Source organism: Dermacentor andersoni, chromosome 10 (genome assembly GCF_023375885.2).
Source record: "Dermacentor andersoni chromosome 10, qqDerAnde1_hic_scaffold, whole genome shotgun sequence".
Taxonomy (NCBI): domain Eukaryota; kingdom Metazoa; phylum Arthropoda; class Arachnida; order Ixodida; family Ixodidae; genus Dermacentor; species Dermacentor andersoni.
In genome coordinates, this window is record NC_092823.1 from 99,708,203 (window position 1) to 99,735,807 (window position 27,605).

At 45.3% G+C, this 27,605-nt stretch overlaps 2 protein-coding genes across 2 annotated transcripts; both read right to left on the minus strand.

The window, feature by feature from the left end:
• Window positions 1-878: 878 nt before the first annotated feature.
• Window positions 879-20,115, minus strand: LOC126544485 (uncharacterized). The gene is made up of 3 exons (XM_050191824.3): window positions 18,981-20,115; window positions 18,218-18,326; window positions 879-11,341 (listed from the first exon to the last, which is right to left on the minus strand). Exons 1-3 carry the CDS (start codon window positions 19,445-19,447, stop codon window positions 10,460-10,462), a joined length of 1,458 nt encoding a protein of 485 aa, XP_050047781.2. The 5' UTR covers window positions 19,448-20,115; the 3' UTR covers window positions 879-10,459.
• A 3,993-nt stretch (window positions 20,116-24,108) lies between these two features.
• LOC126544482 (heat shock 70 kDa protein 1B-like) lies at window positions 24,109-26,579 on the minus strand. Its single transcript, XM_050191820.3, has one exon. It carries the CDS (start codon window positions 26,387-26,389, stop codon window positions 24,539-24,541), a length of 1,851 nt encoding a protein of 616 aa, XP_050047777.1. The 5' UTR covers window positions 26,390-26,579; the 3' UTR covers window positions 24,109-24,538.
• Window positions 26,580-27,605: the final 1,026 nt, after the last annotated feature.

Below are 27,605 nucleotides of genomic sequence, written 5' to 3' on the forward strand. Positions count from 1 at the left end.
ACCAAGAAGCAGAAGGACATTATAAACTAGTAGTTTGAGCAATAAAGATATTTAAATTGGTTTATTATGACACTGCTTGTCAATTTTGCCAAATCATGTGGTCCTACAGGGCTCGAATTAATGGCAATTGACTCTACTTACATGTTACTTGCCTTTTATATTTTGCTGCGCGCTATGTGTTAACATATTGCACTCGTATTCAATAAAACATTAGGTTTTGCAAAATGTACATCGATATGCATGTAACTTGTGCCCATATTTAAATATACTGTACCATTTGTATTGTATATTTTGTATGTACTGGATGTAATTACTGTGTTTCTGCTACTACTGCATTTCTATAGGTAAGTGGTGGTGGGGGGGGGGGAACCTCTTTCAAGCTATGTTAACAGGTATTGTTGTTTTGGTTCCTCCTATCAACGAAACAAAACTGAATTGAAGATGGTCTTGAAATGTAGGACCTGAGGTCATCAACACTGTTGAGACATCACGATAGGGCACAAAATTTGCTGACGTCGTGCAGCGATGAGGCAAGGAGGCACGGTAATGTTGCTTGTAAAAAACAGAACCAAAAGCACTGCACACATTTCTACTAGCTGTGGCAGCAATCACAGGAACAGAGTGAACAAGTGTGTCATACATGTCAGAACACATCTACTCTCACATTGCCAAAAAACAAGGCTAGTTGGTAGAAACAAGCATTTATAGAAAATTACTTAAGGTGCTCTGACATTGGGCACTTATTATGTACGATTTAGAGGGTTCAGACCTTCATTCAATGTAAAAAAAAGAAAGCGGCAAGTTGAAATGGTCGTGTTGCCACTCCTTCAACTCGTGGAACAAAGCGTGCAAAGGAATGAATCTAATGTACTCAAGGCGCAGGTTTAAAAGTGCTTTATTTTTCTTTTTTTTTTTATGCATCGGTCAAGCAATATCTGCACAAATTTGCAGACTCTCACAACACACACATCCTGCATACATAAAAAATACATCAAAACAAGGATAAGTGACACATGAAATTACGCAAACTTTGGTGTGAGAAGGGCTTTGGCATGGCATACATTGGGTTTTCCAAGGCAACACTCATTTTGCATTTTCTTTTTTTTCACTGGCCAGAATTTGCAATATTCTAGAAGTCAGCTTCTCCTCACTGCTTTCTTCTAACAACTCTCATCCACAGATTAGATTAGTTTCTCTTTCAAGAAGCCAACCTGTATAAAAATCTCAGAAATTTCTAACTAACAAACAGTTTACGGAGAAAAATGTCAAGCCTTTAACTTTTGGCCATAAATGTGACAACCAGATCTGTCAGAGAAAGTTCTTGGGTAGGACAGTGGTTAGAGTAAAGCTTTGCGGGGCAGCCAACATAAAAAAAGATTTTGCAAACTATCAATTATTCCATCCGTGTCTGAACCTTTATGGCACAACACAGTTCTCCACTCAATGTTCTGCACAGCTGAGACAAAAGTGTGCGTCTACACCTAAAAAAATTGCACAACATATGGCACAAGAAAAGATTGCAACTGTACTTAAGCTTCTAAGGACTAGATGATGCTTGGGACAGGCCCAACAGACAAAAAGGTTTTATGTTGGATCACGTCAACTTAAAGCCTGCACATTGTGCTTTACATGTATGCATGAAGCAAGAATGCAAGTGCTTGTGCCATACTGCCACATTACGAGGGCTAACTAATCCTTAGCCAGAGTCTGTCTATGGATTAGTTAGCCCTGATAATGTGACTGGCTTTGGGTCTTGCTGCCAGGCCCAAAGGTTGACTGAAGAGTGATGTAATATCAGCACACTACAGCATTTGCATGTTCCATCTGACCTGGCTAGATGTGTCACAGCAAAATCTGGTGTCACTTAAAATAAGGACAACATAACTAGCAGCCGGTTTGTAAACAGGCATGACACTGAAAAGCTTACTTGACTGTATCAAATTAAGAATGTGGATTAAAACATCTGTAAACTATTTGACGTAGCAGAGTGAAACAGCAAGAACAAAATACAGGTGTAACTCAATGAGGAACTAGCTAGCTACCAGAAAACCATGCAAATGTGGCGGTTCAGGGTTTCTAGCAAGGGCAGGTTGAACCGTACAGATATGCGAGATCAATACATTCCATCAGACACCTATAGACCAGGCTAACAAGCGACGCATGACTTGGATGTATGTACCAACGTAAAGTAATAGCATTGTACAACATGTGTGACCAGAGACAGCCATGTTTTTGTAGCAAGAGCATCCATTGCGTGACTAGAGGACCATAACCTTTAAAAAGGCCTTAAATAAACCACACAGAAATAGACTGCACGTGTGTGACCAGCAAAAAATGAGTCCTAGAATGAGTGTTGGGTGTGAACAGCACAGCGAGACATAATCACACAGACACACCCAATCGAAAGCCTAGCTCTCACAAAAATGGCGAGGCGCAAAGTTACAAATCAAACAAAAGGTTTGCCAAGCTTTCCTCGTGATGGTCGTGGGAAATACTTGTGTTTGGTGAATTAGCCAAACCCATTTTCATCTGCATCATTATGAGTATTAATTAAAAGAACAGACAAATTTATCACAAACAATTACAGTGTAGACAACACAAAGCAATGTTTCACATATAAAATTTGAGCACTTCAGTAGACTGCATATATTCAGAAGTCTATACTCAATTGGGGCAATCACGTTGGAGATCTGGGATTGTATTCTAAAAGAAATTATCTTACGCAAGAGTATTTCTTCGTTGGCTGGTGTTCAGGTGCCTGCCAATCATGATAGCGATGAGCGTGATAACAAGGCAACCGCCCCATTGACAACCAATTGCATGCGGCACTTATACAAGTGCAGTGCCGTGAACGATAGCTCCCGATTATATAATCATTTCACCGTCAACAAACAATGAGTGTTTTTTTATGGTACTCGTCTTTTACTTTGAGTTGCAAAGCGTCCAGGATACTCCAAAATAAGCACTACAATTGTTTTTGGCTTGCTCGATGGTGAGAACCTACTCAAGGCATAACATAGCAGCCCAGACAACCGTAGATTACCAAATCATAGCAGAATGTACCAAATCTTGCACAAATAATGGAAGATGGATATAAACAGCTCTTTCCAGCTAAAATGCTGGCTCATTCCTGGGTTAACTTTGCAAAGAGGCAGCATTTTCTGGTGCACTTTGTTCAAGATATTATGTTTTAGTGTAATAATCACATTTTTTTTTAATAAGTTGGATGCATCCGTCATCTAAGGCAATGCCAAACCAAAATGTATAAATTTTCCCAGCTACGAAACGGTGATACCCTCTGTCACTGTTCCACTGTCATTGTTCACTGTCACCGCACTTTGCGTTAGAGATGAAAGGTGGCATCTGACATGATTGCCCCAACACGGTTACATATTTTTTTTGGTCCTGCAACACCTGCTGATGATGTGTAGTGATGCACAAACACGTGGTATTAATTAAACATGGTATCGAAACCACGGTGTCAAAACATTGTGCTGAAATGCTACCTCCGTGCAAAAATTTGATGCGAGTAACCTAGCCGTTTAGCCAGACTCCTTTACTTGTACGACATTCAATGGAGAACATAAGTAAGCCAACAACCGACGCTCATTGCAAGTTACACACTTGTGCTTGAACAACTCAGACATGACAGGCAGTGCCTCAGGCAAGTTCACCGCAGTCAAGCTGAATACAGATAAGTCACTCAACTCCTGCTGTTTGACAGATCTAAAATTCTAATAAATAAACATCTGACACAACACAAGTGAGCTGCATTGTAAATGAGTCGACACCCCTCACTTCATTCAGCCTGTACTATTTCACATATGTACTTTCACAAATGCATTTGAGGCCGTCTTTTTTTTTTCCCCTTGGGTCCACACTGAAATAAACAAAGTTCCACGAGCACGATTCTTCGACACGAGAACTACACAGCAAACAGCAGTGAGTTGGGTTCCGACATGTCTGCAAGAATTGTTGTTTGAACACAGATTAAACATGCACCCTCTTTCATATGGGTGCGCATGTTTTTTTAAAAAGTCAGCATTTCATACTTGTGAAAGCAGAGAAGTGTGCTCCAAGCTGCAGCCATGCTATAATAATAAGCAAGAAACACAGCATATCCATCAACAAAATATTTGTAACTAAATAGTAAAAAAAATGCACGCTATATACAGTCCAAGCAAATCGTACAGCGCTTGTCCTCATCTGTTCCACGAGTCTTTGTCTAATTTATTTGTGCTTGGTTTTTCCAGCCAACGTGTCAGGCCGACCAGCCCAACAGTTAATCCTTCTGAAGTCACACGGAATCGCAGGCAAGCCGCCTACAAGTGATGATAACACACGTACTTAGCATGGCACCACATTCGAGTAAAACGCTTACCAGGTGAGCTGGAAAATAACGAAAGTACAGCCAAACTTCACTGAAACAATGCCTCGTCCAAACACAAAACTACTTTTGTCCTACACTGTAGTTGTTACGAGCGTACACGTGCAGCGAAAAAACAATTCGCGATCGGGTTCGGGCAAAAGAAATGCAAGCATGACACCTCCGACAGGTCAGCAAAAGGCTCTCCTGTTAATTCTCAAGGAATACGTGAATGAATGAAACCATGAATGAAATGAATGATCTGTGTATCATGCAGGATTGACACATCGGCTTGCTGGCTTTTCAAGTTGCACCTGCCGAGTGTTTTACATTCTTGCTACCAGAATACATATTTTGGGCTGCTGAGTGAAGAAATATTCGCTTCACTGTAGCCAGTATGTCTCGGATCTCATATTTTCGGTTTCGTTATAGCAGTACAATGCTCATCAAAATAAAGCACAGCCAGCCAAATATTAAATTTGTTTTGTTACATCCGATAATTCTTTGTATCGAGGTCCAACTGTATCAGATAAGCGAACACATAAGCACAAGGACAAGAAACATTGGCCTTGTTTGCCTCTCGTCCTTGCACTCATTTGCGCCACTGGTGTAATACAATGCCTCGTGATCACAACTGGAGTCTCAAAGAACATGCTGTTATTAAAGTAAAATACAAAACGATGGCTAGTCATGTGGGCACAGGTTGCATCAGTCAGAATCGACAATGAAGCTGGTCACCAGCGTTTTCCCAAATGTTGGTCTATCATACTCTTACTAGAGCCTCTACTGTGGCTTGCAAACGTGCTTCACCACACTGCCCGCCAATGGCTGCTGGGGTCATCGTCCCAAGTGCGGACGAACAGCAAATTGTGCAAGCTGGCAATTCGATACTGCGCATGATTTCATCATCGCACAATGAACATCTTCCACTTCCTAAACACACTCCATCTGCGAATGTGAAGAATAAACTAAAGAATGGCTTCGGCCGCTGTCAGCTTGGCAAAACTGCATCGTGGGGAATCTCGCCTAACAATGACGGAAAGGTCTATTGTGCCACATACTGCAAGACAAGCAAGAAAGGAATGCGTGGAGAATAAATTATTTGCCCGGTGTGTGTTTGTATAGTGTTGAGCATTTCAGTTCAGCATTGTTCAGATTTCAATCTCCTCGGCACTTGTACGTAATGGACGTTGGGTGAGTCAGACAATGCATGTTGCATAGCTCAGAGCACCTTATATGAAACATAGCATGAATTTTTAGGCTAGAATTGTTTGGACAAGTTCTAGAAGAAGAATGGGAGAGGAAAAAAAGAAACTCAATGATAGGGCAAACATCAATGCTCAAACCACTTCAAACCCAAGGCTTCAACATTAAAGAAAACAAAAGGGGGAACAGAGATGGAGAGCTTGCAGGGCACCTGTGAAGACAGTTAGGTCACACATTTCAACAAGCTCCTCTGAACCAGGCCCAATGAGTTTGATGTGTACGGAACAGGCACACAGGGGAATAATGAGCATACGTGTCGTGTCAAAAGGAACCTTTTTCAGGCTAGGAGAAGAGTAAAGAATTCTGGTGTAAGAAACGTGCGCAGGTGTGTGTTCTTCGTGTTGTTATGTGCCTGTCATGGCAAGAAGAAAGAGTCAGAGCTATATCCTTGTACGTGGGTGAACATTGATTACTTGGCTTATGTATCTTCCAACAGATTAACAGAGCTTCTTTACCGACTTGCTTTAGCTGTTTGACAACACCCAAGGAATCAGTGTAATGTGTACTTGTGTGATGGTTGATTAATGTGACGCTGCCTCATAATGTCTCGTGCACTAAAAAAAAAAAAATTGTATGCTTTCAGGCAGACCACTTTGAATTGAAAAAAATAGACATCAACGAATAGCCAGAAGCTTCTCATATGCAGCCAAACTGCATACGCAATGCACTGGTGTTCACGATGACACCACAAAGAGGTTTCAATTACATCCACACGAATAAGTCTCCAAAGTATTGCCAAGCAACATTTCTTAAGTAGGTTATCTCTGTCCAAATAACTTTACAGACTGTCAATTTCAATCAGTTTACAAAATAACTGTGACTTATGCAACCATCAACCAAAACTTCACGCGGCACACTCCGAATGGCTCATTTCTGCTCTGCACATAATGAAAAACATGCGAAACGTGGTCAACACGATCCAACATTAAAAATTAATTTTGCATTTCGCTCCCGTCGAAATGTGGCTGCCGGCCCAATGTAACATTGCACACTCCACTGGTGTATTTCATCCGAGCTTCTCGAAATCCACTCATCAAGTATGAAACCTTCCGTTAAAAGCACTAACAATTAAAAAATTCTGCAGACCCAATGCACTATTGGCATTCATGTGATGCGATGCTTTGTTCCACTATGCTTATGCATTTGCTCTCTTTTGTGTTGCGATAACACTTTAGAGCGTGTTGACACTCGCTCTGAAACATGCAATGCGGCAGTGACTGAAACCAATAGGGTATGTGGCCTAACTAATTCCTCTTCTTGGCTTGTGAGCTTCTTCTGGACTTCATTCTCTTCATCTGTTAACACATGCTTAGGATCAATGTCAATGAGAAAGCGTCTCCTTCATGATGCAAGTGTTTGCGTCCGTGCATATTCGACAAAAATTCACTTGTGTCTCGCTAACACCAGAAGACCCCCCGCAGCCCTACGCGGCCTTTGTTGCTCGTTGAAGTTTGACCAAATGATCGCAGTGGCAACGTAGGAACATGTGTAGCCGTTTGGTGTCGAGTAAAGCCAGACGTACACGTTGCAATTTTGAACCAATCAGAGAAGCTGTAGGGACCACGTGCGCCAATCAGAGAAGACGCAATGGCAAATATGTGGTGTAACTGTCAACCCTGCTCTCACTACTGTGGGGTTACTCGCACCAACGAATCGCAAAACCTGAAGGAAAAGGCAAAAAAAATAAAGCTTCACTTTAACATTAACGTGATAATAATAATGGATAGAGCATTGGGGGGGGGGGGCACAACTGAGTAGAGAAGAGACCTGAAATCAACCAATGGAATTCAAGGATATTTACATAATGATTAAGCTTCATGCAAAGGAATCTGGGTGTCAGCTGTATGTGAGGCTTGGGGATTTCCTAATATACATTTTGTTTCGAAATAGCTTTGCCGTGAAAGGACCCTGAACAAAGCGTCGCACAATGGCAGACACCCTTGCCCACCCCCCTCCCAAAAGTATGGGAACCTTCAAACACATTACTGTCCTGCAAATGCTATTGAAAAGTCAGTGTGCTACATTATTATAAAGTCAAGTATTTCAAGCATGGAAATAAACAGATCCATGGTTTGGCTTGGAGAGAAAGATGGACCCCCTGACAGCTCCAAAATGCCCAGAAGCCAAATGCAAACGCATTCCACAGTAATCTTCCTCAATTTTGTTCTCATATTCGTGAAAATTCACCACATGTCATGCCTGCACAAGAGGTTGCAGGCATATCAGGTGCCCACAACTGCTGCCCAATGTCCACTTCAGTAATTTATAGTGAATCTACAAATGTCACAAAGCGGTTGCAATTATGGAAGAATCATGCCAAGAGGAAGACTCGTCTACATCCTTGAGAACACTTTGGGAACAAAGGTTAATACGAAAGGTGCACCTAATCGGGCAGCCCCCTTTCATCTTTGTTCATGATGTGCTGGTAAAAAAACGAATTATTATCAACTAAGACAGTTCATTGTTAAAGACAAGGAGGCCTCTGAATCGCAAGGAATGATACATGGAGGTCTAAGGAAACAGCTGCCAATGCTGGAAAATAATTTGTAGGGGACAGGCTTCAACGTTTTGGTTTAAAAAAGAAAAATCAAAGATGCGAGTCAAACTAGTGGAAAGAGAGAGAAGCGGCTCACAGCTTGAGAACTTCCGGAACTATTTCAATGTGGCAGTGACAACATTGAGTACATGCATGATGCAGCACAATCGGTGAAAAGAAAAAAAGAGCTCGTCAACTGGTTTATGCCCAGTAACACGATTTAAACCAATTGAATCAGCCCAAGCCAATTTTCGGACGCAGACTACCTGGACCTGACGTTTTTTTTTTTTATTTCTGACTACACATCAGCCCGCAACAAAATGTTATTAGCACGAATATCAAATGCGGACGGAAGGTATTGATCTTCCACAATTTAACTGGGAGCAAGAAAATTACAGTCTGGCCATAACAAATGCCCCATAACAAACACCACAACTCAATGTTTATTATTCATGTCCATCTTAAAGTGACAATAGTTTTGAAGCAATCTCTTTTTTTCCAAGCAGTTTAACTCAAACATGTGGTCACACAGACAGTGACATGTAGTAATTAGGAGCAGCTCTCAATGTCATCAGGTCTAGCACATGGTCCTTCGGGCGCACAAATCCTTGCCCCTCCTGTTTTTTCTCTTATAAAGCAAACCCTCCTGGGCTTAGCTGATCATGGATGCTGGGTGCTCCTGTCTTTCCAAATAGTTTAAATGCAGAAAATAAGAGAGTTACATTGGACCTTGCTCTCCAAGCACAATATTGGAGAGCACAACAGCCAGGTGCCCTGACCATTAGGCCACAATTGCACGCATACTTCTTTCATGGTGTCACCTAGTGGCTCTTTGAGACGACTGGTGTGTGCGTCAAGGTTGTCAACGAAAAGCTTCACTTCACATAGGTTTCAACATAGGCGTTGGATCTGCATAACTTTTTTTTTTACTATAGAAACGCAGTTCATAAAGGAAGCTTATTTTTGTGTACAACATAAGTAACACAAGAGACAGGGTAAACATAATGAACATTAACAATTCAATAACAAGCAACAAAAATGTGACACAAAATGACTGTAGTTAATGGCCAGGTGACCCGTGTGCCACCGATACCGCTGCTGACACATGGCGTCAAGGAAGCAAACTAAAGGGCAGCAAGCTTATCACACGACAACGAAAAAAAAAAATGCATTTCAAGAGGGCACCACCAGCATGGCACTCTCATATAAATCACAAGCATCTGGTACAGATGCTGTACACCCAGTTGTGATAAAAAAATATGTGACATTTTGGCTTTGCAACTTCTTGAATCGCTTTGGGAATACAAAATTAGCATTGATGATGAAGGAATAACAAATCAAGTTCTAAGAATTCTTTAGACGCGATGGAAAAGGCAGACGAATGGCAGATAAAGGTGTGTGCCGTATCGAAGAAATAGGTGCTTCTGTGACCACTGGTTCCAATGCGCTATGGCTAATCAAGGACACTGAAGTTTTGCCCTCGAAGCTTGCCTCCGGTAAACTGGTAGGTGAAAGAGACATGATAGTGACTACAAAATAAATATGCCTCTAGTAACAATGATGCTGCCATTTGTGCGACCTGATAATAACTATGTAATGAGAATACAGTAAGCATTGCTCTAGCGCTTTAGGAGTTGTCTTTGTGCAGCTGTGAAATACCACAACATCAAAATCATGGAAAGGAACTTGAAAGCGACTGTGATGTTGGGCTCAAAGTTGAAGCTAGGCTGGGGAAAACTTGTCAAAGAGCCAATTTGATCAAAACTAGAAATCCTCACTTCCATTGTTAGCAATAAAGCACAGAGAGTCTCACTATTCGGAAATGGATTGAACAACCACCTTCCACTTACCATTCAGTGTGTAAACACAAAAAACATAACACTACAAGACACACAGTAACTACGTGTATAAATTAGCCCTAGCAACTGACACAACATGGGAAATCTAACTCACCATACAGGTGCCACGTAACTCGGAATTTATGACGATGACATGACAGAAATAGTGCTCTTCATACTAACTTGAAAGATGCGTTAAGCAAGTCCATCTACACAACCAAATGCGACCAGATGTGTTAGTTATACACCCAACAGCTCAGCTAGCTTGCAAAAACAACAAGGCAGACGACAACACAAGGGTTGACTAGCAGGCGGGCACTGTTTCTCGCGTCATGCTTTCATTTTTACACACAACAGTGTCAAGAAACATTGTGAAAACACACTTGGGTCCATGAGAAGTGGATGCGTACCGTAGAAAAGAGACCAGACGGTGTACAAACACCTAGGACATGGCTATAGACGTTGAAACCTCCATTCGATCTGATGCCCGCTCTTGCAGACTGATGCGACCAGAAGCGAGCCGTCCTTCTGGTTCTCGCTCCTCATTTCCAGGGATTTGGCGCCGCAGTGGCTGCAGAAACGAGTGAGTGCCTCGATGTCCGAGCGGCCCACCACGTAACGTTCCGCAACCGGCTCTATGTTGCTGCTGGGTTTCTCTGCGGCAGTATTGTTACGCTCTCCGTTCAACACTGCCTTGAGCGCTTGCAGAACCACGCCGGAATTCGTCCCTCCGTTGGAGGTGCTGTGGGAACTGCACCTGTGACCCACTTTCCAGTCGGAATTGTGTCCGGCGTTGGGGCTGCTGGTGGCGGCAAGCCTCAGGCTTGGACCGCAGACACCGTCCTTGGTGTCAGCGGTGCACAGCTCAAAGCACTTGTCTTCATCGTACTGCAAGATGCATTCGGGCTCGATGTAAACGTCACAGTCGTCGCTGTCCGTCTGCTCGTCTTTCACAGCAGATGCGGCGTTGTTTGCCCGGTTGAGGTTGGTGCCGGGCTGGAAGACAATGGCAGGGTGTGGGCTCGGGAGGCTGTTACCAACACCTCGGTTCTTTGGCACGAAGAGGAGGTTCTGGAAGGTTAAGGACGATGGCTGCGGGGAGCTGAGCAGCTGGAAAAGCACAGGATCCTTGGGGAGCGTACCGTCTGATGACAACGGGACCGTCACCTGCCGCTGACCATCCTTGGAGGCGATTGTTGTGACGACACTGGATTTTGGCTTGGACACGGCACCGTACGTTGCCTGTGACGACGGTACCGGTGGTGGTGTGTCGGACTGCCTCCCGCTGTTTGGCCAGTAGTGGCGGGTGCGGCTCCGTGACAGAACAGCATCTTGCTGCGGAGTAAATAAGTAACCGAATCAGTAGGTTTAAGGACAAATTACAGAATGTAGCATGGGGCACCCACTGATGTGAAAACAAAAACAAAAACAAGTTGCAATGTAGTGATACAAATACACTGACTGACAAGCTCCTGCTCTCTAGCCCACAACAAGATGATCCTGGTCACATTCACAAAGATGCCGCAATCCTACCAAACGAAAAATACATACAGTTTCTCAATCCAACAAGTGATTTCATGCCAGTTCACCAGCACTACGCGTGTCAGGAAGCCAGTCCTCCTATAACAGAACTTCAAGCCGACCACGATGCCATGCAGGCTATGTGTGGGCTCCGAGCAGCTTGAATTCCGACTTCTAAACATTTTAACAAATTCCTTAGCTGTTGTTTCAGGGCCCAAGAAGGTTTACAAGGCAACCAAAGTTTGCAGAGATACGTATCCTGAATGGCAATACTGCAGGTACATACCTCCATCAGGCTAGGTTTGACTCAAAGCCATGCTCACAACCCATTGGCTTTACTGCTGACCAGCGGGCTTACTTATTATGCTATCTAGATTTGCCCTCTACCCTCTTCCCACCAGCTATGCAAGAATCCTTCCCAGCAGGACTGATACATTCTTCTCCCACTGTGAGTCTGCTACATTCCTCATCCTCTTACTACTGCGGGGAATGCTGTGCTTAGGAAGCTTTGCGATGGTATAGGCCTTAAACATACTGTCATCTGTACTTTGAACCCGGCAGATGTTTGATGAAATGGGATCTGCCAATTGGGTCAACTATTTGCTGCGGCACAAAACTGGCCAAGACAGGCAACGGGGAACGGCGAGTGTGTAGCACTGGACTTGATACAAAACCATACCACACGGAGAAGGGGACAACAACGAAGTTGTGCCGAATTTTATACAATTTGAAAATGCACTAAACTAGAAATTAACATTGTATGGAGGACTACATAAGAGAGAGAAATTTATCTTGAGAAAAAATTTAGAGTTCAGCATGAGGGAAATGGTCCCTAGTCTTAGTCGGAAGGGGTACCCAGATTGACGATAAGAACAGGCAGCAGGATGCGAGTATGTACAAATCTGAAGAATACATGGCAACTGAGGACAGTATAACAACAACTGGCAGTTGTCTCACCAAAAATTGCATTGGGGAACTTGGAAGCTCATTTCTTCAATATACCTTGTATTCCGATTCACTCCATCTACCCGATAGGTGCTCCCGTGATGCAGTATTGCACTCCTTCATCCACAAAGGACTGCAAAACTGGCAAACGTGCGCTGGTCAGGAGGTCGACCCAGCAACCAGCACCATAAGTGAAATGCCGGATGCAGTTGTTAAATACTAGACAGGTGGCAACCCTACATCCCGTGTGCATCCTCTTCAGGTCGCGACATACGCATCTGTGCACGCAACCAATTTTTGCCATTTCTGTGCAGTGATGACAAGGAATAGACCAGGAACATTAAGTTTAGAGTAAGCTGAACAACGAAGTCTCCAGCACCCTCGCATAAAAATATGTAAATTTCACACATTTACTGACTGTTGATCGTAATTTGTGACTGAAGAGGATATAGTCGTGAGGAAGTATGAGAGGGAACACCAAATTTGTTTTCAAGAAACAATTATTCGTGATGTGTGAATTCGAATGTGACATATTAACACGCAGTTGGTAGCCCTCCCTCCAACGCCTGGTGGCATCGAGCAATTCGGTACAGTCGAATGCCTTTACAGCGGAGGTCGCGCACCGCACGGCTTACTATACGACTGGGACATAATTATTCTTCTGTTATAGAGGTGTTTGTTGTAGAGGTGCTTGAATATACTTGGAATGTGTGTTTAGCTCCAACAACATTTTGAGAGCATTTATTTTGTTCCCTTTCGTGTTGCTCCGCGGGGTACGCAATGTACCAAAGTGAAATGGAACACCAGGGTTCTTGCACTGAAATCAAAAAGCTCCATTGGAAGCATTCGTGAACACGAGAACAATACAGCAAATGGCAGTTAGGGACGTACATGTATGTACGCTTACAGGATTCACCGATCGAACACCACTGAATAAGTGTTCCCTTTCATATGGTGGTGCATAGTGTACTTCACTAGTGATGGAAGCAGTCGCTTGCCGTGGGCTTGTCTAGCATTACCATCGGAATGCTTCAGTGGTATTCTTCTGTAAGACAGCTTTTCCTATCCTTGCAGTTTAAACAGAACTGGTATAGAGCAAGACGCCCTTGCATACATATGCAATGCAGGTTTCACAGTGTGCACATAGAAATCCCATGGAGCCAAATGGCAAGCCTTCAGAAAAATAACTAAACAGTGTCCTGCCAGGCTGTGCGAGAAGGCTTATCTGATAAAGCAGCAGAGCAATTTTTAATGAATTTAGAGAGACCTATGTCTGGTGACAAACTACAATAAAAGTGCAGTGGAGGAAAGATCATGCCCAAACACCGGTGAAAACAAGCATGACTTTATCTGCCAAAACAAAATGTTTTATTTTTGAACTAGACCAAAAAAAAATGTGGGGTTTTATACTTGCCAAAACCATGATCTGATTATGAGGCATGCCGTAGTGGGGGGGGGCTCCGGATTAATTTTGGCCACCCTGGCCACATGCACCTAAAGTTAAGCACACGGCTGTGCTTTTGCGTTTCACCCCCATCGAAATGCGGCCGCCGTGGCCGTGATTTGATACAGTGACCTCGAATTTAGCAGTGCTATTTTTGAACTAGTACGGAAAGGTGCAATAAATGACAAGAGCTAACAACCTGGCGATGAACTTGCAGAAAATGTAGCAGTCTACATCGCAGGACCTCACATCGACATGCGCACCTTAATCACATTCCAGTCCACTCAAGCTTTTCATCAAAGGCTATTTCATTGCTACCGTCAAGGCTATAGCATGTTTATGTGAATTACGGAGCAGTTTCTGTATGAAAAAAAGAAAACTTGCATTGCTCACTTAATGGTCACATGGTCACATTACTTACTACATGGTTAACTCCCATGCTTCCTAAATGCTTCCTTCTCCCGTCACCTTTAAAGTAGGATTATCTAGTACAGGATAATCCATGCAATCCTTGAAACCTAGAAAATATCTCTGGATTATCCCTGAAAGATAATCCTTTAAATATGGAAGTTTGTGCTTCACTTTCAGCACACTCTTCTAATTCTTTTTTTCATTCTCTTCATTTTTACTAAACAGCTGGCGCCTATGGCTGCATCAGGACAATTAGGATAATCCTTGAGACCTATAGAATATCTCTGGATGATATATCTCTGTATATGAAAGATAATCCTTTATCTATGGAGGTTTGTGCTGCACTTCAAGCACTCTCTTTAAATTTTTTTTTGCATCCCGTTCGTTTTCACTAAACATCCGGTGGCAACAGCTGTATCAGGTGGGCACTCGAGGCCAAGATGTGAAATGTTCGACAACACCAGGAGAGAGAGAGAGCGAGAAAGCTTCAAAGTGGGAACATATGATGCAGAGAAGGGTGGACATTAATCTTGGACGCATCTCCTCACTGATACCACTATTGTGTCGCTTCTTATGTCGTTACCTCAGTTGCATTTGCGGGCATAACCATGATCATCACCAGAGAACAACATGTTACTACTAAAAAATGCCACTAACAAATCAGATACTGTATAACTTTATCGATATCACATTATTCATAAACAATACTTCTACGAGATTCGCTATAAGCAATTTTTTACTCCCCAGTCGTTGTACTAGTTACGGTCAAATGACCACAATTGGATGGATAACCACATGGACATCCATGCAGAGCAACAAAACAATAGAATAACTTAACTAACTTACTAAAATCATCTCATCCTTTACATATTTAAAACATCCCTTAGAAGAACATTCTTTTAACAATAAATTCTGCCACATTCCCTTCTTTATATTAAATAGAATTTATTCTGCGCACTAATTGCAACAGTTATATGTGAACATTTTGCTGCAATATGTTTCACGATTTTACTTTGCAAGAATAATCACTTATGCTTTTGAATATTAATCGAGATTCGGAACTGATACTGTTGTTGTTCAGTTATTTTCATTAATACGTATTACACCGCAATCAGTGCGTATTAGTTTCTTACAGTGCCTACTAAGTGCCTCGGCGTTATCTTTTGATTTTGGGACCCTCTGGTGCAAAATATACTACCAATATATTTTTCCTATTGCAAGAAGTCAAATTATTCTTAATTGATATACTATCATGGACAAATGATACATATGCAAAAGGGAAATCATAGAGAGCACAGGTTACAAGTGCGAGCGTGAGAAAATGATGTCGCACAACTACTTAGCCATCTGTCAAAAACTGTCTCTGCTCCAAACTAAGCATGCACGCAGAAATCATGCAGGTCTTACTCAAAGTGGTGAAAGCAGAAATAAAACAGGACATTTTAAATTTGTCCACAATGATACATGAGCACAATATGTAAGCAGTTACCTTGCTATCTTCTTCGTTTCATATTATCTTCTTTCAATCCGTTTTTGTTATTTCATGCATCCTGAATTCCGTTTCTCTTCCCGTCAACCTGGCTACACCCAACTCGCCTTTTCTTTTACCTGTATATTAATTTATGTTCGTGCTACCTGATTATTGGCCAATACCTGAAGAGCGGGTAAGTGACAGTACTAAAATAAAGGACTACAACTATGGCTGACTGATATTACTGCAGTGGTAGATTATATGCTGGTGATAGCTGACAAGGTCTTAATCCTGTCATGTCATGCAAATTACTCTTCCTCTGCTTTCAGTTTATCAGTTTTTGCAGCTTGCCATCCTCCCATCTCTGGGTTGTCAGTGTTTACGGTTGTATGTAACTCATGCGCAAACTTATACAGACCAGGGCTACCCCAATAAAATGGATTTTCTTCTCCGCCTATGCGTGTAACTTGAAATTGAGGGCTGCAGCTCAAACTTCCTCTTTCAAACTTTCCAGTGCACTCGTACATTTCAGTTTGAGCATTTCAGTTACATGCAATAAATTCAGTTTGTTTCGGTGACTCTGTGGTCCAAAACTCTTGCTCATGGGTGTACATTTACTTCGAGACATTCTGCAGATAAAGAAATTGCACAAAAGATGTTTCGCACTATTTTTAAATTATCCATCGCAGGTCTGAGCACTTCGATGTCAAGCTTCCCATTTCTCTACAGAAGAAACAAACCAACAAACAAACACAGCTGTTAAAACATAGCTGGCAGTTCTAACAGTTCTGCTTCTAACAACCTGGAATATCACCACCACATCTTCATATAAGTTTATCATTTCGCATGTGAAATTGAACAGTTGACAGACATGTCAGTGGTCAAGAAAGTTAGAAGAATGCCTGTATATCGTAACCCAACATTTCATTTTCCATTCTTCTTTTGTCACTGTAACATCCAGCAACAGAGAGAAAGGTTAGGGTATGCAAATGACTTGAGTAGTGAAGAAACCAAAGTTTGTGGACGCCAAGCCTTTTGCATTTCCTAATCTAAAACTCCTAACAGTGCTGTCCAAGCCAGCAACAAAGGGCAAAAGTTATGGAAACCGAAATAGATCGTCAAAAAAATGCCAGCCCCAGGTTTCTGATTACAGCATAAATTAGTGGGAAAGCTTTTGTAATCGCTTGTAACCGCATTCAGAGCCACGGCCATCATTCACGGAGCGTGAACGACTGTGTAACCTGCTATAGAGTGGAATGTGAATTTCAAGGGCCGCACTCCCGGTCGACTACATCCAGAAATGACGCACTGCGTGGCAAGGCCAGTAGATCTGGACATGACGACAGAAACTGTCATGTGCTGTCACCACAGCTGTTGAGTTAAGACGAGTCGGGGTAACGACAGACATGCCGTTTATTGGAACTGGCGGCTGCTGCTATCGAGACACCAACGGGGACTGCCTTCCCCATGCTCTCCTCTCCAGTTGCCTAGTCTACCGACGCAGTGCTCACAAAGACCAGTCGTTGTGTGTCAGACGTGTTTACACGACTGGAACCACAGGCCCGCCATCAGCACATTATCTTCGCATTGTGTAGCTTTGAAATGCACCAATGCGAAGCCTGACACTCTGTTTTGAGGCACCACAAATAACATTACGTCGTACCAAAGCGAAAGCCTCCCCAAAAGCAACCATTCAATCATAAATGTGAACCCAGACGAGAATTGTTAGAGATATGCTTCAGTATATCTCAACGAAAATTGCTTCAGACACATCAGTTACAATATATAAGTTTTACCACTAAACCAGAGGCAATAATCTAGAGATTCTCAACAACAAAAGAGCACATGCTTAAAAACTGGTTCATATAAGAAATGTAGCCACGTTTATTTTAAAGCCTTTAGAGTATCTTCCAAGCTCTGTACTTCGTATTACACACAGTAAGTGTCAGTTAATAGAATCTCCTAAAACTAGAATGTTGCAAGGATTGCTTGTTGGATTTTCACAGGCCATATACCCAGTGTTACATAACTGTCAGCATCCTTCCTGACAGACTTAACTTTTCTGCGACTTAGGAGAATTGATAGAAGTCATTATAACTGGCTTACGGCTAAACTGTGTGACTGAACTGGTCTCAACTGGCTTCCACTTGGATATTTTCCATAAACTTACTGGTCCTGAAAAATCTTGTTAACCTTGAAGAAAGCTAAGTATATGTATGGCCATGCATCTGTATGTGTTGCATATAGATATGAATCATCATGACTCATAAGACACATGTGATGCACACTGAAAGCGTGTGCTGCACAACAGTCTGCAGTGCATTTGTGCAGTGGATCGTTGCCAACAATACATGCATTGTCAACAGTACGCATGTCTCAAATGACAAATCACCGTGCATCTGAGAAAAGATATATGTACCTCGGTCGTCCCATGATTATGAGAGGAGTTGAAGTCCTTAATGTAAAGCTTCTGGCCATCCCTTGTGCAGCGGATCTTTATGTGAAACGGGCAGTTGATCTGGCGTGAGCTGAAAAATGCGAATGACACAGACACAGTTGGTGGTTTTAGGTCGTATATATATCATATATGCGGCGTGCACATGCGCTAAGACGAGAGAAACTGAAGGTGACGAGAGCGTGAAGTGGGCATTTCTATTTAACGGGCGGTAACGCCGTTTACACCGTCGGGCTGTTCTAAATATAAAATGCGACCCCGGTTAAGTGTAAACAATGCGGAGGTCACGGCGCGGACATGGCTTCATCCGGATGGTCGAATATTTATCGCAACGCCTTACCCATGGAAGCGGTTTCGCGCAAAAGTTAGATGCGACAGAGAATTAATTATAGAGGCCTGAGGACGCGACAACTGCAACATCGAGGACGCGTACACCGCGATTTTCTTTCTTTTGTCATCGAGCGCCAAATTGTGTGTACGTTCGCAAAAAAAGATCCCAGCACGTTGGGCCAGGCCTGAATAGCGCGTTATGCAGAGAAGCAGCGGCGCTGAAGGGCCGACTTCGCGATTGCTGAAACCCGACACCACGCGCTCAAAACCTACGCGCGGTGAGGAATGTTACGCCGGCATCCAAGCGGCGCATCGCGTTGGCTCATAGCCGGCGCACTTATCATCAGCTGATCCGCCGCTATCAGAGCACACCCTCTCTCGTTTCTCCGGTACCCACCTCGACTGTTCGGCCCGGCCGTAGTGTCGGGCGTTGGTAGTGCTGCTGGCGTTCGCTCGAGTCTGAAACTTGCGGCCGCCTCGAACGCAGGCGTAGTAGATTTCGGCAAACTTGAGCTCGGGGTTGTAGCCGTCCGTCGAGCGCACTTGGGCCGCCTGGATCTTGCGCGAGCTGCGAATGTAGAGCTGCACCGAGTTGCGCAGCTGGAACGACTGGATGCGCCGGTGCAGCTCGGTGAACGAGGTGAACTCTTCGCCGACGAAGAAGGTAACGTCGGCGGCCATCTTTTTCACGTAAACTCGGACCGGCCGCGCGTCAACACCACGGAGCCGAAGCGCCGCATTTTTTTTTTTTTTTCCGTTCGCATCCCCTCTTCCCACCACCACCACCAACCACGGCCTCTCCCTTTCCACTGGAACCCCCACACGGATCCACCGTACCTCGCTCTCCACCACCAACATCTCCATGCTCTCGGTCTCCCCACCCACCCCTCCTCCGTACCCCACCGTTTTCGTCTCGCGCCAAGCCACAGCTCGCGCCGCGACAACGTCGACCCGTTGCAAATCTGCGATTGGACGACGCTGGCCACGTGGCCTCGTTACGTCGTTACTTTGCGCGCGGTAGGGCCAATGGAACAGCAGATCGCGGGGTTCTTCCTGGGGCTAGGACTCCGCGAGCGCGCGGTTACAGGGGTGCGCGCTTGCATTCTAATCGCGTGCGCCGTACACAGGCTTATTCTTCCTCTGTTTTTAGTTGGGTTGTGTTTACTGTGGCTATCGTAACTTCTAGCAGGGTCTTTCCCTACTTTTGTTCTTATTTTCTTGTTCCGATGCAGGGGGCCGAGGGGAATGCAAGTTGATGCCTGCAGGTGTACAGCGCGTCGAAACGAAACCGAAACGCTAAGTAAAACGCAAGAACAAAAAACTCACGAACAGTGCTCGGAGATTCAATTAGAGCGCTTCGTCGACTGATGTGCGCCCCTGTTTAATCGATTGATGGTGGGCGCTGCATTTTCTGTGCGTGGCGTTAGCGACGTCTAAACAGGATCGCTAGTTGCGCTGCATCCCTTATTTGCTAGCTTGGCTGAATTCATGACTTGAGCTTTCGCAATTGTTTCCAGGGCCGGCTGCTCTGAATATAAAATATAACAGAGGCAATAAGAGACACTGGAATATAGCAGAGTCACTGTAAGGCCAAGGTGTTTGTTTTCTATTGGGCAAACATCTAAACTAAACTTGATCTCTCCACATGACAATTGTTATTCCTCAAATTTTATGACGTTCCTTTTCTCATTCCCATTGCGAAAATCACACGCGGTTATCAGCAGAACGCATGTTAACTCGAAAGCAACAAAAGTAAGCAGAAAGGCAACATAGTTTCGGTAAATGGGTGAGTTCAGGAGGTTACCGAGAGCTTATAGCACCCCTAACCTCCAGATCCCTTTAACGGTTTTTCTTTTCCAATAATCGTCACACTGCTCCTGTCCCACCCTTTTTATAAGGTTAATGGAAACGTGGTATATTTAGAGAGAGTAAATTTTATTTTAACACAATCCCTATTCCGGAGTTGCGATTTGATAGATGATGAGATGAATCAATAAATAATGAAGATGTCAACTCTGCTACTTTTGACATGTAGTCGTATGTACATGTATGTATGTATGTATGTATGTATGTATGTATGTATGTATGTATGTATGTATGTATGTATGTATGTATGTGACACTCTTCCTCCTGGCGGTTAGCTGAGAGGGCGAAAATCGGAAAGTTGCATGTGAATGAGCAACGCCATTCCTTCTCCTTAGTATGACCAGTCTTTTAATGAAGGATTCTGGTATGACTTTACCGGAATTCACTTTGATCTACACATCTTTCGGAGCACACGAAGGTTTGCGCGAAATCCCAAGCGACCGGCGGCCTGGAATACCACGTCCTGATTTAAACAAAAATTGTTCAGTATACTTTTCGGTTTGGACAGGGAAACGACACGCCAACGTGTTGTTCAGTACAAATGTATGGGTGTCCCAACTATCATGCACCAAGATTTAAAGATATGCAAATGCCACGTAGCTGGACAGAACCGAGGCCATATATGTTGTTTGCCGTCGCTGGGAGATGCTCATGTTATATTTTTGCATTCCGCTTAATTGCATACTTAGTATTACTTAATTAATCTGCTTCTCCAATATTATAATTAGATGAAAAGCGTCAATGAGAAAATTGTAGGGAAACGTGAAAAACTCGCCGATACAGCTTTGTGCTGTTCAATACGTGCTACATAAAAGCATTTTTTTTTTTTTCGAGCGCGAAAGAAGCCCGCGAATACACGAAAAGTTCCTCGAGCGGCCAGTCGCTTTGTTAAGACAACGTCGTTTCATGCATTGAAGCACGAAAGTAACTGGAACGCCAGTGCATTTCTCCGCAAAGTTCGGGAATTTATATCTCGAAACCGGTGCCATCCTGAGAATTCGTTCCAAGTGGATCCGCCTTGCGAACTCCACGGCTAGAATTTGCAATTTGCAAAATGGATTGCAAATTGTAATTGCAATATGCGATAGGTAATTAGTTAGAAAGTTAATTAATTATTTTTGTTAATTGCTCTATTATATGCATTTCTTTTTTTTTGCAAGCGATGTCCAGCCCTTCGAGTAGGCCAGCTCATGAACTAGAACTGTGCTATCTGCCACAGGAAAGCTTTAAAAATTTTCGAAGGTGTTCGCTGAAACACCCGGTATATCTGCAGGGAGGATATTTAGATGACGCCTGTCGTTTCATTGCGTCATTCCGTATAGACCAGAGTCGTTAACCAGCACATATCTAGCACGTTATTCGTCTCAAACAGTAATCACAGGTGGCGTTCGGCAAGGGGCGCGCGTAGAGTTACTGTAGGTATTTGCTACCTAAGGTACCTGCTACCTAAGCCTAAGGTTTACAGTAACTAAACGTGTGCGCCATTTGGGCTGGCGCCTTTGTTGAGATGACCTCCGGCCACCAGCCAGCCACCCACCAGGAAAGCGTGAGTAAAAGCCAAATAGAGTGCGCCCGGTTAATTCAATGCGTACGGAAATTCCGTTCTGACTGAGAAAGTCAGCATTCGAAAACGGTATGTGTCACCGGAGAAATGAAACATGCAGAGTGAGCGAGTGGTGTGGTAAACTTTATTCAAAGGGGGCAAGGAGAAAGGGGGAGGTGGCCGAGGGATCGGGCTCAAGTAAGGCCCTGGGCCTGCTTGTCCTTCTCCGCCCGGTCCCCCAGTTCAAGCTGTCGGTCGACGTCCGGACTTGAGCCAGGCTGTCCAGTCAGTCTCGCTGCTGACGGGGGATGAGTGAGTGAGTGAGTAAAAACTTTATTGAAAATAAAGCATGCAGAGGGTTCTAATGAACAATTGCAAAATTTTAAAGCAATATACTGACACAAAAATTTTTCCAGCTTTTCTACCTTCTTTTTTATTTTACGTAGCTATCGGCTTCATTATTATGGCGCAAAACCTAAATTCCCTGAGAGCTCTACAAATAGGGCATTTCAATACGAAAGTGTTCTTTGCCGAGCTCCAGCGAAAACAGATACCCATATGTGCGTACGTCACGCAATCGTCATCACGCAAATTTACTGGCATACCAGCTGCAGATGTGACGTGCCTGACAAATAATTGTGATCGTTTCCTGTTGTACGGGTTTCTACATGGCTATTGGAAGGAATATAATAAAAGACGTACGCCGCCAACGAAGCGTTTAACCATTGTTGTCCGTAGCTAGTTGAACAGACGAAAAGTGCATGGAATATCTAAAGCGAAAACAAAAGACTTGTCACAATATCGTCGAGGGTTATGTCTGCTGGCGTGCATAAAATGAGTTTCCACTAAATTTCGTTCAATACCGGCATACGTCGTATGTTCCCGCTGAATATGTGCACCTTTGCGGCCTTTGTGAATGTGCAACAAGTAAACTGCCGCCTCGTGTACCGACGAGTGCTGAATGGAGCCAGTTTTCGGCACCATGGTCATACCGTACGTGTGTGTACTGTATGCCGTATGCCGTATGCTGTATGTACGTGTATGCCATGTAACCATGGCATATGCTACCACGAGACCACCACAACAGGTTTCGGCCACGTGAACAGCCCTCTCGCTTCAGCGCCCGAAGCCCCACTGTTGTTATTTCCTGTCGATCGCGTAGGTCCTACCCACTGTAGGGGATTGATCAGGAATTGGGTGGATTATTCCAATTGATAATGAAACAAAATCAGAAGTTCTATGAATTAAATTAGTGCTGTAGAACGCGAAATTATCTGTTAGAGTAAAAATAACTGACTGCAGATCACTGCATTTCACACGCCTTTCGAACTGATCGCATCAAAAGGTAACGCAATTAATTGTGACGCTCTCGAAGAATTGAGGCCCCATAGTGTAACTAGTGGGTCGACAGCTATCCAATAAAGAAATAAACTTTGAACCTCGCAGCGCGAGAACTAACAATGCGGATTAATGAATAGCTATGTATTATCGAACAGAGCATTGTAATTGCCTTTGAGCTTACGCAGTAGTCAGGATCAAAATAAACAGAAATCAATAGTTACAGAGAAAGCTTCCAACTCTGCAGTGACAGCAGACTCAGGCAACGCTGGATCACCTAAACTATGGCGGCCATGACGTGCTTCCCTCTCGACGTTTACTTCCGAGGCATGCAGCCAGCAAAAGCATAGCCTTCGAGATATTTTAATAGGCGGTAACCATCTCTGGGGCGCGGATTTGGGCGCCTCCTATTATCGCAGTTTCTTGGGGGGAAAAACTCGTTTGGCTAGGCTGACACTTTAATTCATCTTTATCAAGTAGCTCGCTCAGCTGTGTGTGCTCGCTGACTACTGTGGTTCGAAACCCTTGCGAAATTCGAGTTTCCGCGATCGTATGCGCGAGTTCTTCCTTCCGAGCAATCATCAGTTTTAGGGTGCGTGTTTGTATGGCTGCTACTTTCTTTAAATTTCGCGGCATATGCAGTTTGCCAGCGTTTCCATCTGAACAAAGAAAATGATTTCGCTATAGATTTGAAAAGAACGCATACCCCATCAAATTTCTTTCGCAGCCTGTAAAGGGTACTTTTTCAGTGGCAGCAGTGTCACGCGGAGAAGCGTACAAAACGACAGATCCGGTTTGTAACTGAGATAGCGAGATAGAGAGCGCGGGGGGAAGGGGGGGGGGTGGCGTGGATAGTAAAGAACGTGAAACAGTTTTTTTTTTTTACAATTTAATGTTCAATCTCTGGGAGTGTCTTCCGCAACAGGCCCTGTCTCGCACGGTCTTCAGCCTCGGCAGCTGTCGCCGCACGACGACATACTCGTGATGCCGGCGTCCGCGCAACGCCTTTGCCACGAAGGTAACGCACGTACAAGCAACGTCGTCGTGGTAATACGCTGCAAGTGGGCAGCGCACGGGCGATTTTAATTTCACTTGGACCTCGACGTGACCTTTTCGGGACAAAGGAGGAGGAAGGCGAGAGCGAATAGCGCGCCGGCCACCGATGACACAAGCACACGCGCGCACCGCCATTTTGGTTCCCGGCCCTTTCACCCCATGTGCATCTTGATCATCAGCGGCGAGCAGATCTCCTGTACTTCCTTGAGCTTGGCCTGTATGTCTCCCGCGGCCGCGTTTTGGTTGTCCTCCAGCCACGTGTTGGCCTCCTTGCACTTGGCGAGCACTTTCTCTTTCTCCTCGTTGGAAATCTTGTCGCTGACGACCTCCTTGATGGCCTGCTGGACGCTGAACACGTAGCTCTGCAGCGAGTTCTTGGAGGCGACCCGCTCGCGTTGCGCGATGTCCTCCAGCCGGTACATCTCGGCCTCCTTCAGCATGCGCTCGATGTCCGAGTCCGACAGGCGACCCTTCTCGTTCGTGATGCAGATGGACTGCGCGTGGCCCGTGCTCTCGTCCCGGGCCGACACGTTGAGGATGCCGTTGTGGTCGATCTCGAAGGTCACCTCGATCTTGGGCACGCCCCGGGGTGCCGGCGGGATGCCGGTCAGCTCGAAGCGGCCGAGGTGGTGGTTGTCCTTGGTCATGGTTCGTTCCCCTTCGTACACCTGGATGGTGACGCCCGTCTGGTTGTCCGAGTACGTGGTGAACGGCTTGGAGGTCTTGCACGGCACCTTGGTGTTGCGGCTGATGATCTTGGTCATGACGCCTCCGGCCGTCTCGATTCCCAGGGACAGCGGCGCCACGTCGAGCAGCTTGACGTCCTTGATGGTATCGTCCTTGATGCCGGCGGACAGGGCGGCGCTGACAGCCGCGCCGTAGGCGATGGCCTCATCCGGGTTTATGTTGTGGCAGGGTTCCTTGTCGTTGAAGAACTCCTTGACCAGCTTCTGGATGCGCGGAATGCGCGTGGAGCCGCCGACCAGGACCACCTCGTCGATCTTCATCTTGTCAATCTTGGAGTCGTCCAGCGCCCTCTGGATCGGTCCCAGGATGCTCTTGAACTGGTCCAGGCAGAGCTCCTCGAATCGGGCGCGCGTGATCTTGGTATAGAAGTCGTTGCCGTCGAAGAGGGCGTCGATCTCGATGCTGGTCTCGGCCGTCGACGACAGTATGCGCTTGGCCCGCTCTGCCGCTGTGCGCATTCGGCGCACGGCGCGCGCTTTGCTCGAGATGTCCGTGTTGAACTTGCGCTTGATCTCCTCGATGAAGTAGTCCACCAGGCGGCTGTCGAAGTCCTCGCCGCCCAGGTGCGTGTCTCCGGCCGTCGCGAGCACGTCGAACGTCTGCGAGTTCTTGATGGACAGGAGCGACACGTCGAACGTGCCGCCCCCGAGGTCGACGATGAGGACTAGCTTCTCGCCGCTGGTCACCTTGTCCAGGCCGTAGGCGAGCGCGGCGGCCGTCGGCTCGTTGAGTATCTTGGGCACCTGCAGTCCGGCGATGGTGCAGGCGTCCTTGGTCGCCTGCCGCTGCGAGTCGTTGAAGTAGGCCGGCACGGTGACGCACGCGAGCGTGATCTTCTGGCCCAGGTAGGCCTCGGCCACCTCGCGCATCTTGGTCAGGATCATGGCCGATATCTCCTCCGGGTTGAAGATCTTCTCCTCGCCCTTGTAGGTGACCTTGATCTTGGGCGCGTTGTTTTCGTTGATGATGGCGAAGGGAAGGTGCTTGAGGTCGTCCTGCAGCTTGGGGTCGTCGAAGGTACGGCCGATGAGCCGCTTCGAGCCGAACACGGTGTTCTCCGGATTCAGCGCCACCTGCGCCTTGGCCGGGTCGCCGATGAGCCGTTCGGTCTCGGTGAAGGCCACGTAGCTGGGGGTGGTGCGGTTGCCCTGGTCGTTGGCGATTATCTCGACCTTGCCGTGCTGGAAGATGCCCACGCACGAGTAGGTGGTCCCCAGGTCGATGCCGATGGCCGGCTCGTCCGCTGTCGCGGCCATGGCGACTGCCGCTCGTGGTCCGCTGCTGGTCAGCGGTGCCGGCGCGGCCGGACCCGAGGCTCGAACGCGGCGGCGCGCTTACCGAAAGCCCGGGCTCGGTGGCAGGGCGCGGCGGCTGCTCTCTCTCGAACGCCCTGTCGGAGGCTTCCGGCCCGAAACGCGCTGCCCGTAGCGCACGCGCTAGGCCCGACACTTCGTCATTTTTTTTGTTTGTTTGAAAAAACTCGGCCTGGACACAGCCGTGCACAGCTGGCTGGTTGGTTTGCCTCGTACCCACTATGGGGGATAGACTAAGAATCGGGTGAGTTAATGAAATAATTAGTCATATGTCTGAAAAAGAAAAGGAAATAGAAACGAAAAAAATCGAACGCTATGACGAGGAATCTTGATAAAAAGATAGCACAACGGTTTTAAGAAATTAGCAAGGACATCATCCTGCACAGACATCCCTGTGAAAATGTCAGAGGAAGCTCCCAAAGACAGCATAGAGAATCGAAAAGAGAGAGAAGTAAAGAAAAATTGTTTATTGAATGAGAGAGAAAATTTAGCAGACTCAACGGTAGTTGACGCGTCTACGTAACGCGAAGCACTCATGCTTTGTAGGGAACGGCTGTATGCATAACGTAACTTGTGTCGGGAACGGTCATGTTGATATATATTATAGGCTCCAGTATTTATATTTATAATAAGCAAGACAGAATGTTTTTAAGGGCAAGATATAAGGTTTGAAGCAAGCTAAAAGCCACAGTGGCACATCTCCAGTGGCATCAGGCCTTTCCGACAGATACTATGCTGCTGTCCCTGAGCATATGTTGGTGGGCTAGTTGGTTAAGCATGATTACAAAGACGGCGCCGAATACAACAACACACGAAGGAGGGGACACGAGACCAGCACGTAGGCGCACTAACAAGTGAGTGCTTTATTTCTTGACATAGTACTATAGCAGCTATATATTACTATGTCAAGAAATAAAACACTCAGTTGTTAGTGCGCCTACGTGCTGGTCTCGTGTCCCCTTCTTCGTGTGTTGTATTCGGCGCCGTCTTTGTGATCAAGCTGCTGTCCCGTGCGCGCGAAACGGCGCTGACATCGAGGCACCCTCGTTACGAGGTCCTCCGAGGTATGTGGAAAGGTGTAGTGGTTCCAGGACTTACTTTTGGAAATGCGGTCGTTTGCTTTCAATCAGGGGCACAATCAGGACGAGACGGGAACCAA

Excerpts from the sequence above, each read along its gene's own strand:
- LOC126544485 (XM_050191824.3), bottom strand. The coding sequence starts at position 19,447 with ATGGAGATGTTGGTGGTGGAGAGCGAGGTACGGTGGATCCGTGTGGGG. Across the intron at positions 18,327-18,980 it reads GGCCGGGCCGAACAGTCGAG|CTCACGCCAGATCAACTGCC; the intron begins GTGGGTACCGGA and ends CGCATTTTTCAG. Across the intron at positions 11,342-18,217 it reads ATAATCATGGGACGACCGAG|CAAGATGCTGTTCTGTCACG; the intron begins GTACATATATCT and ends TTTACTCCGCAG.
- LOC126544482 (XM_050191820.3), bottom strand. The coding sequence starts at position 26,389 with ATGGCCGCGACAGCGGACGAGCCGGCCATCGGCATCGACCTGGGGACC.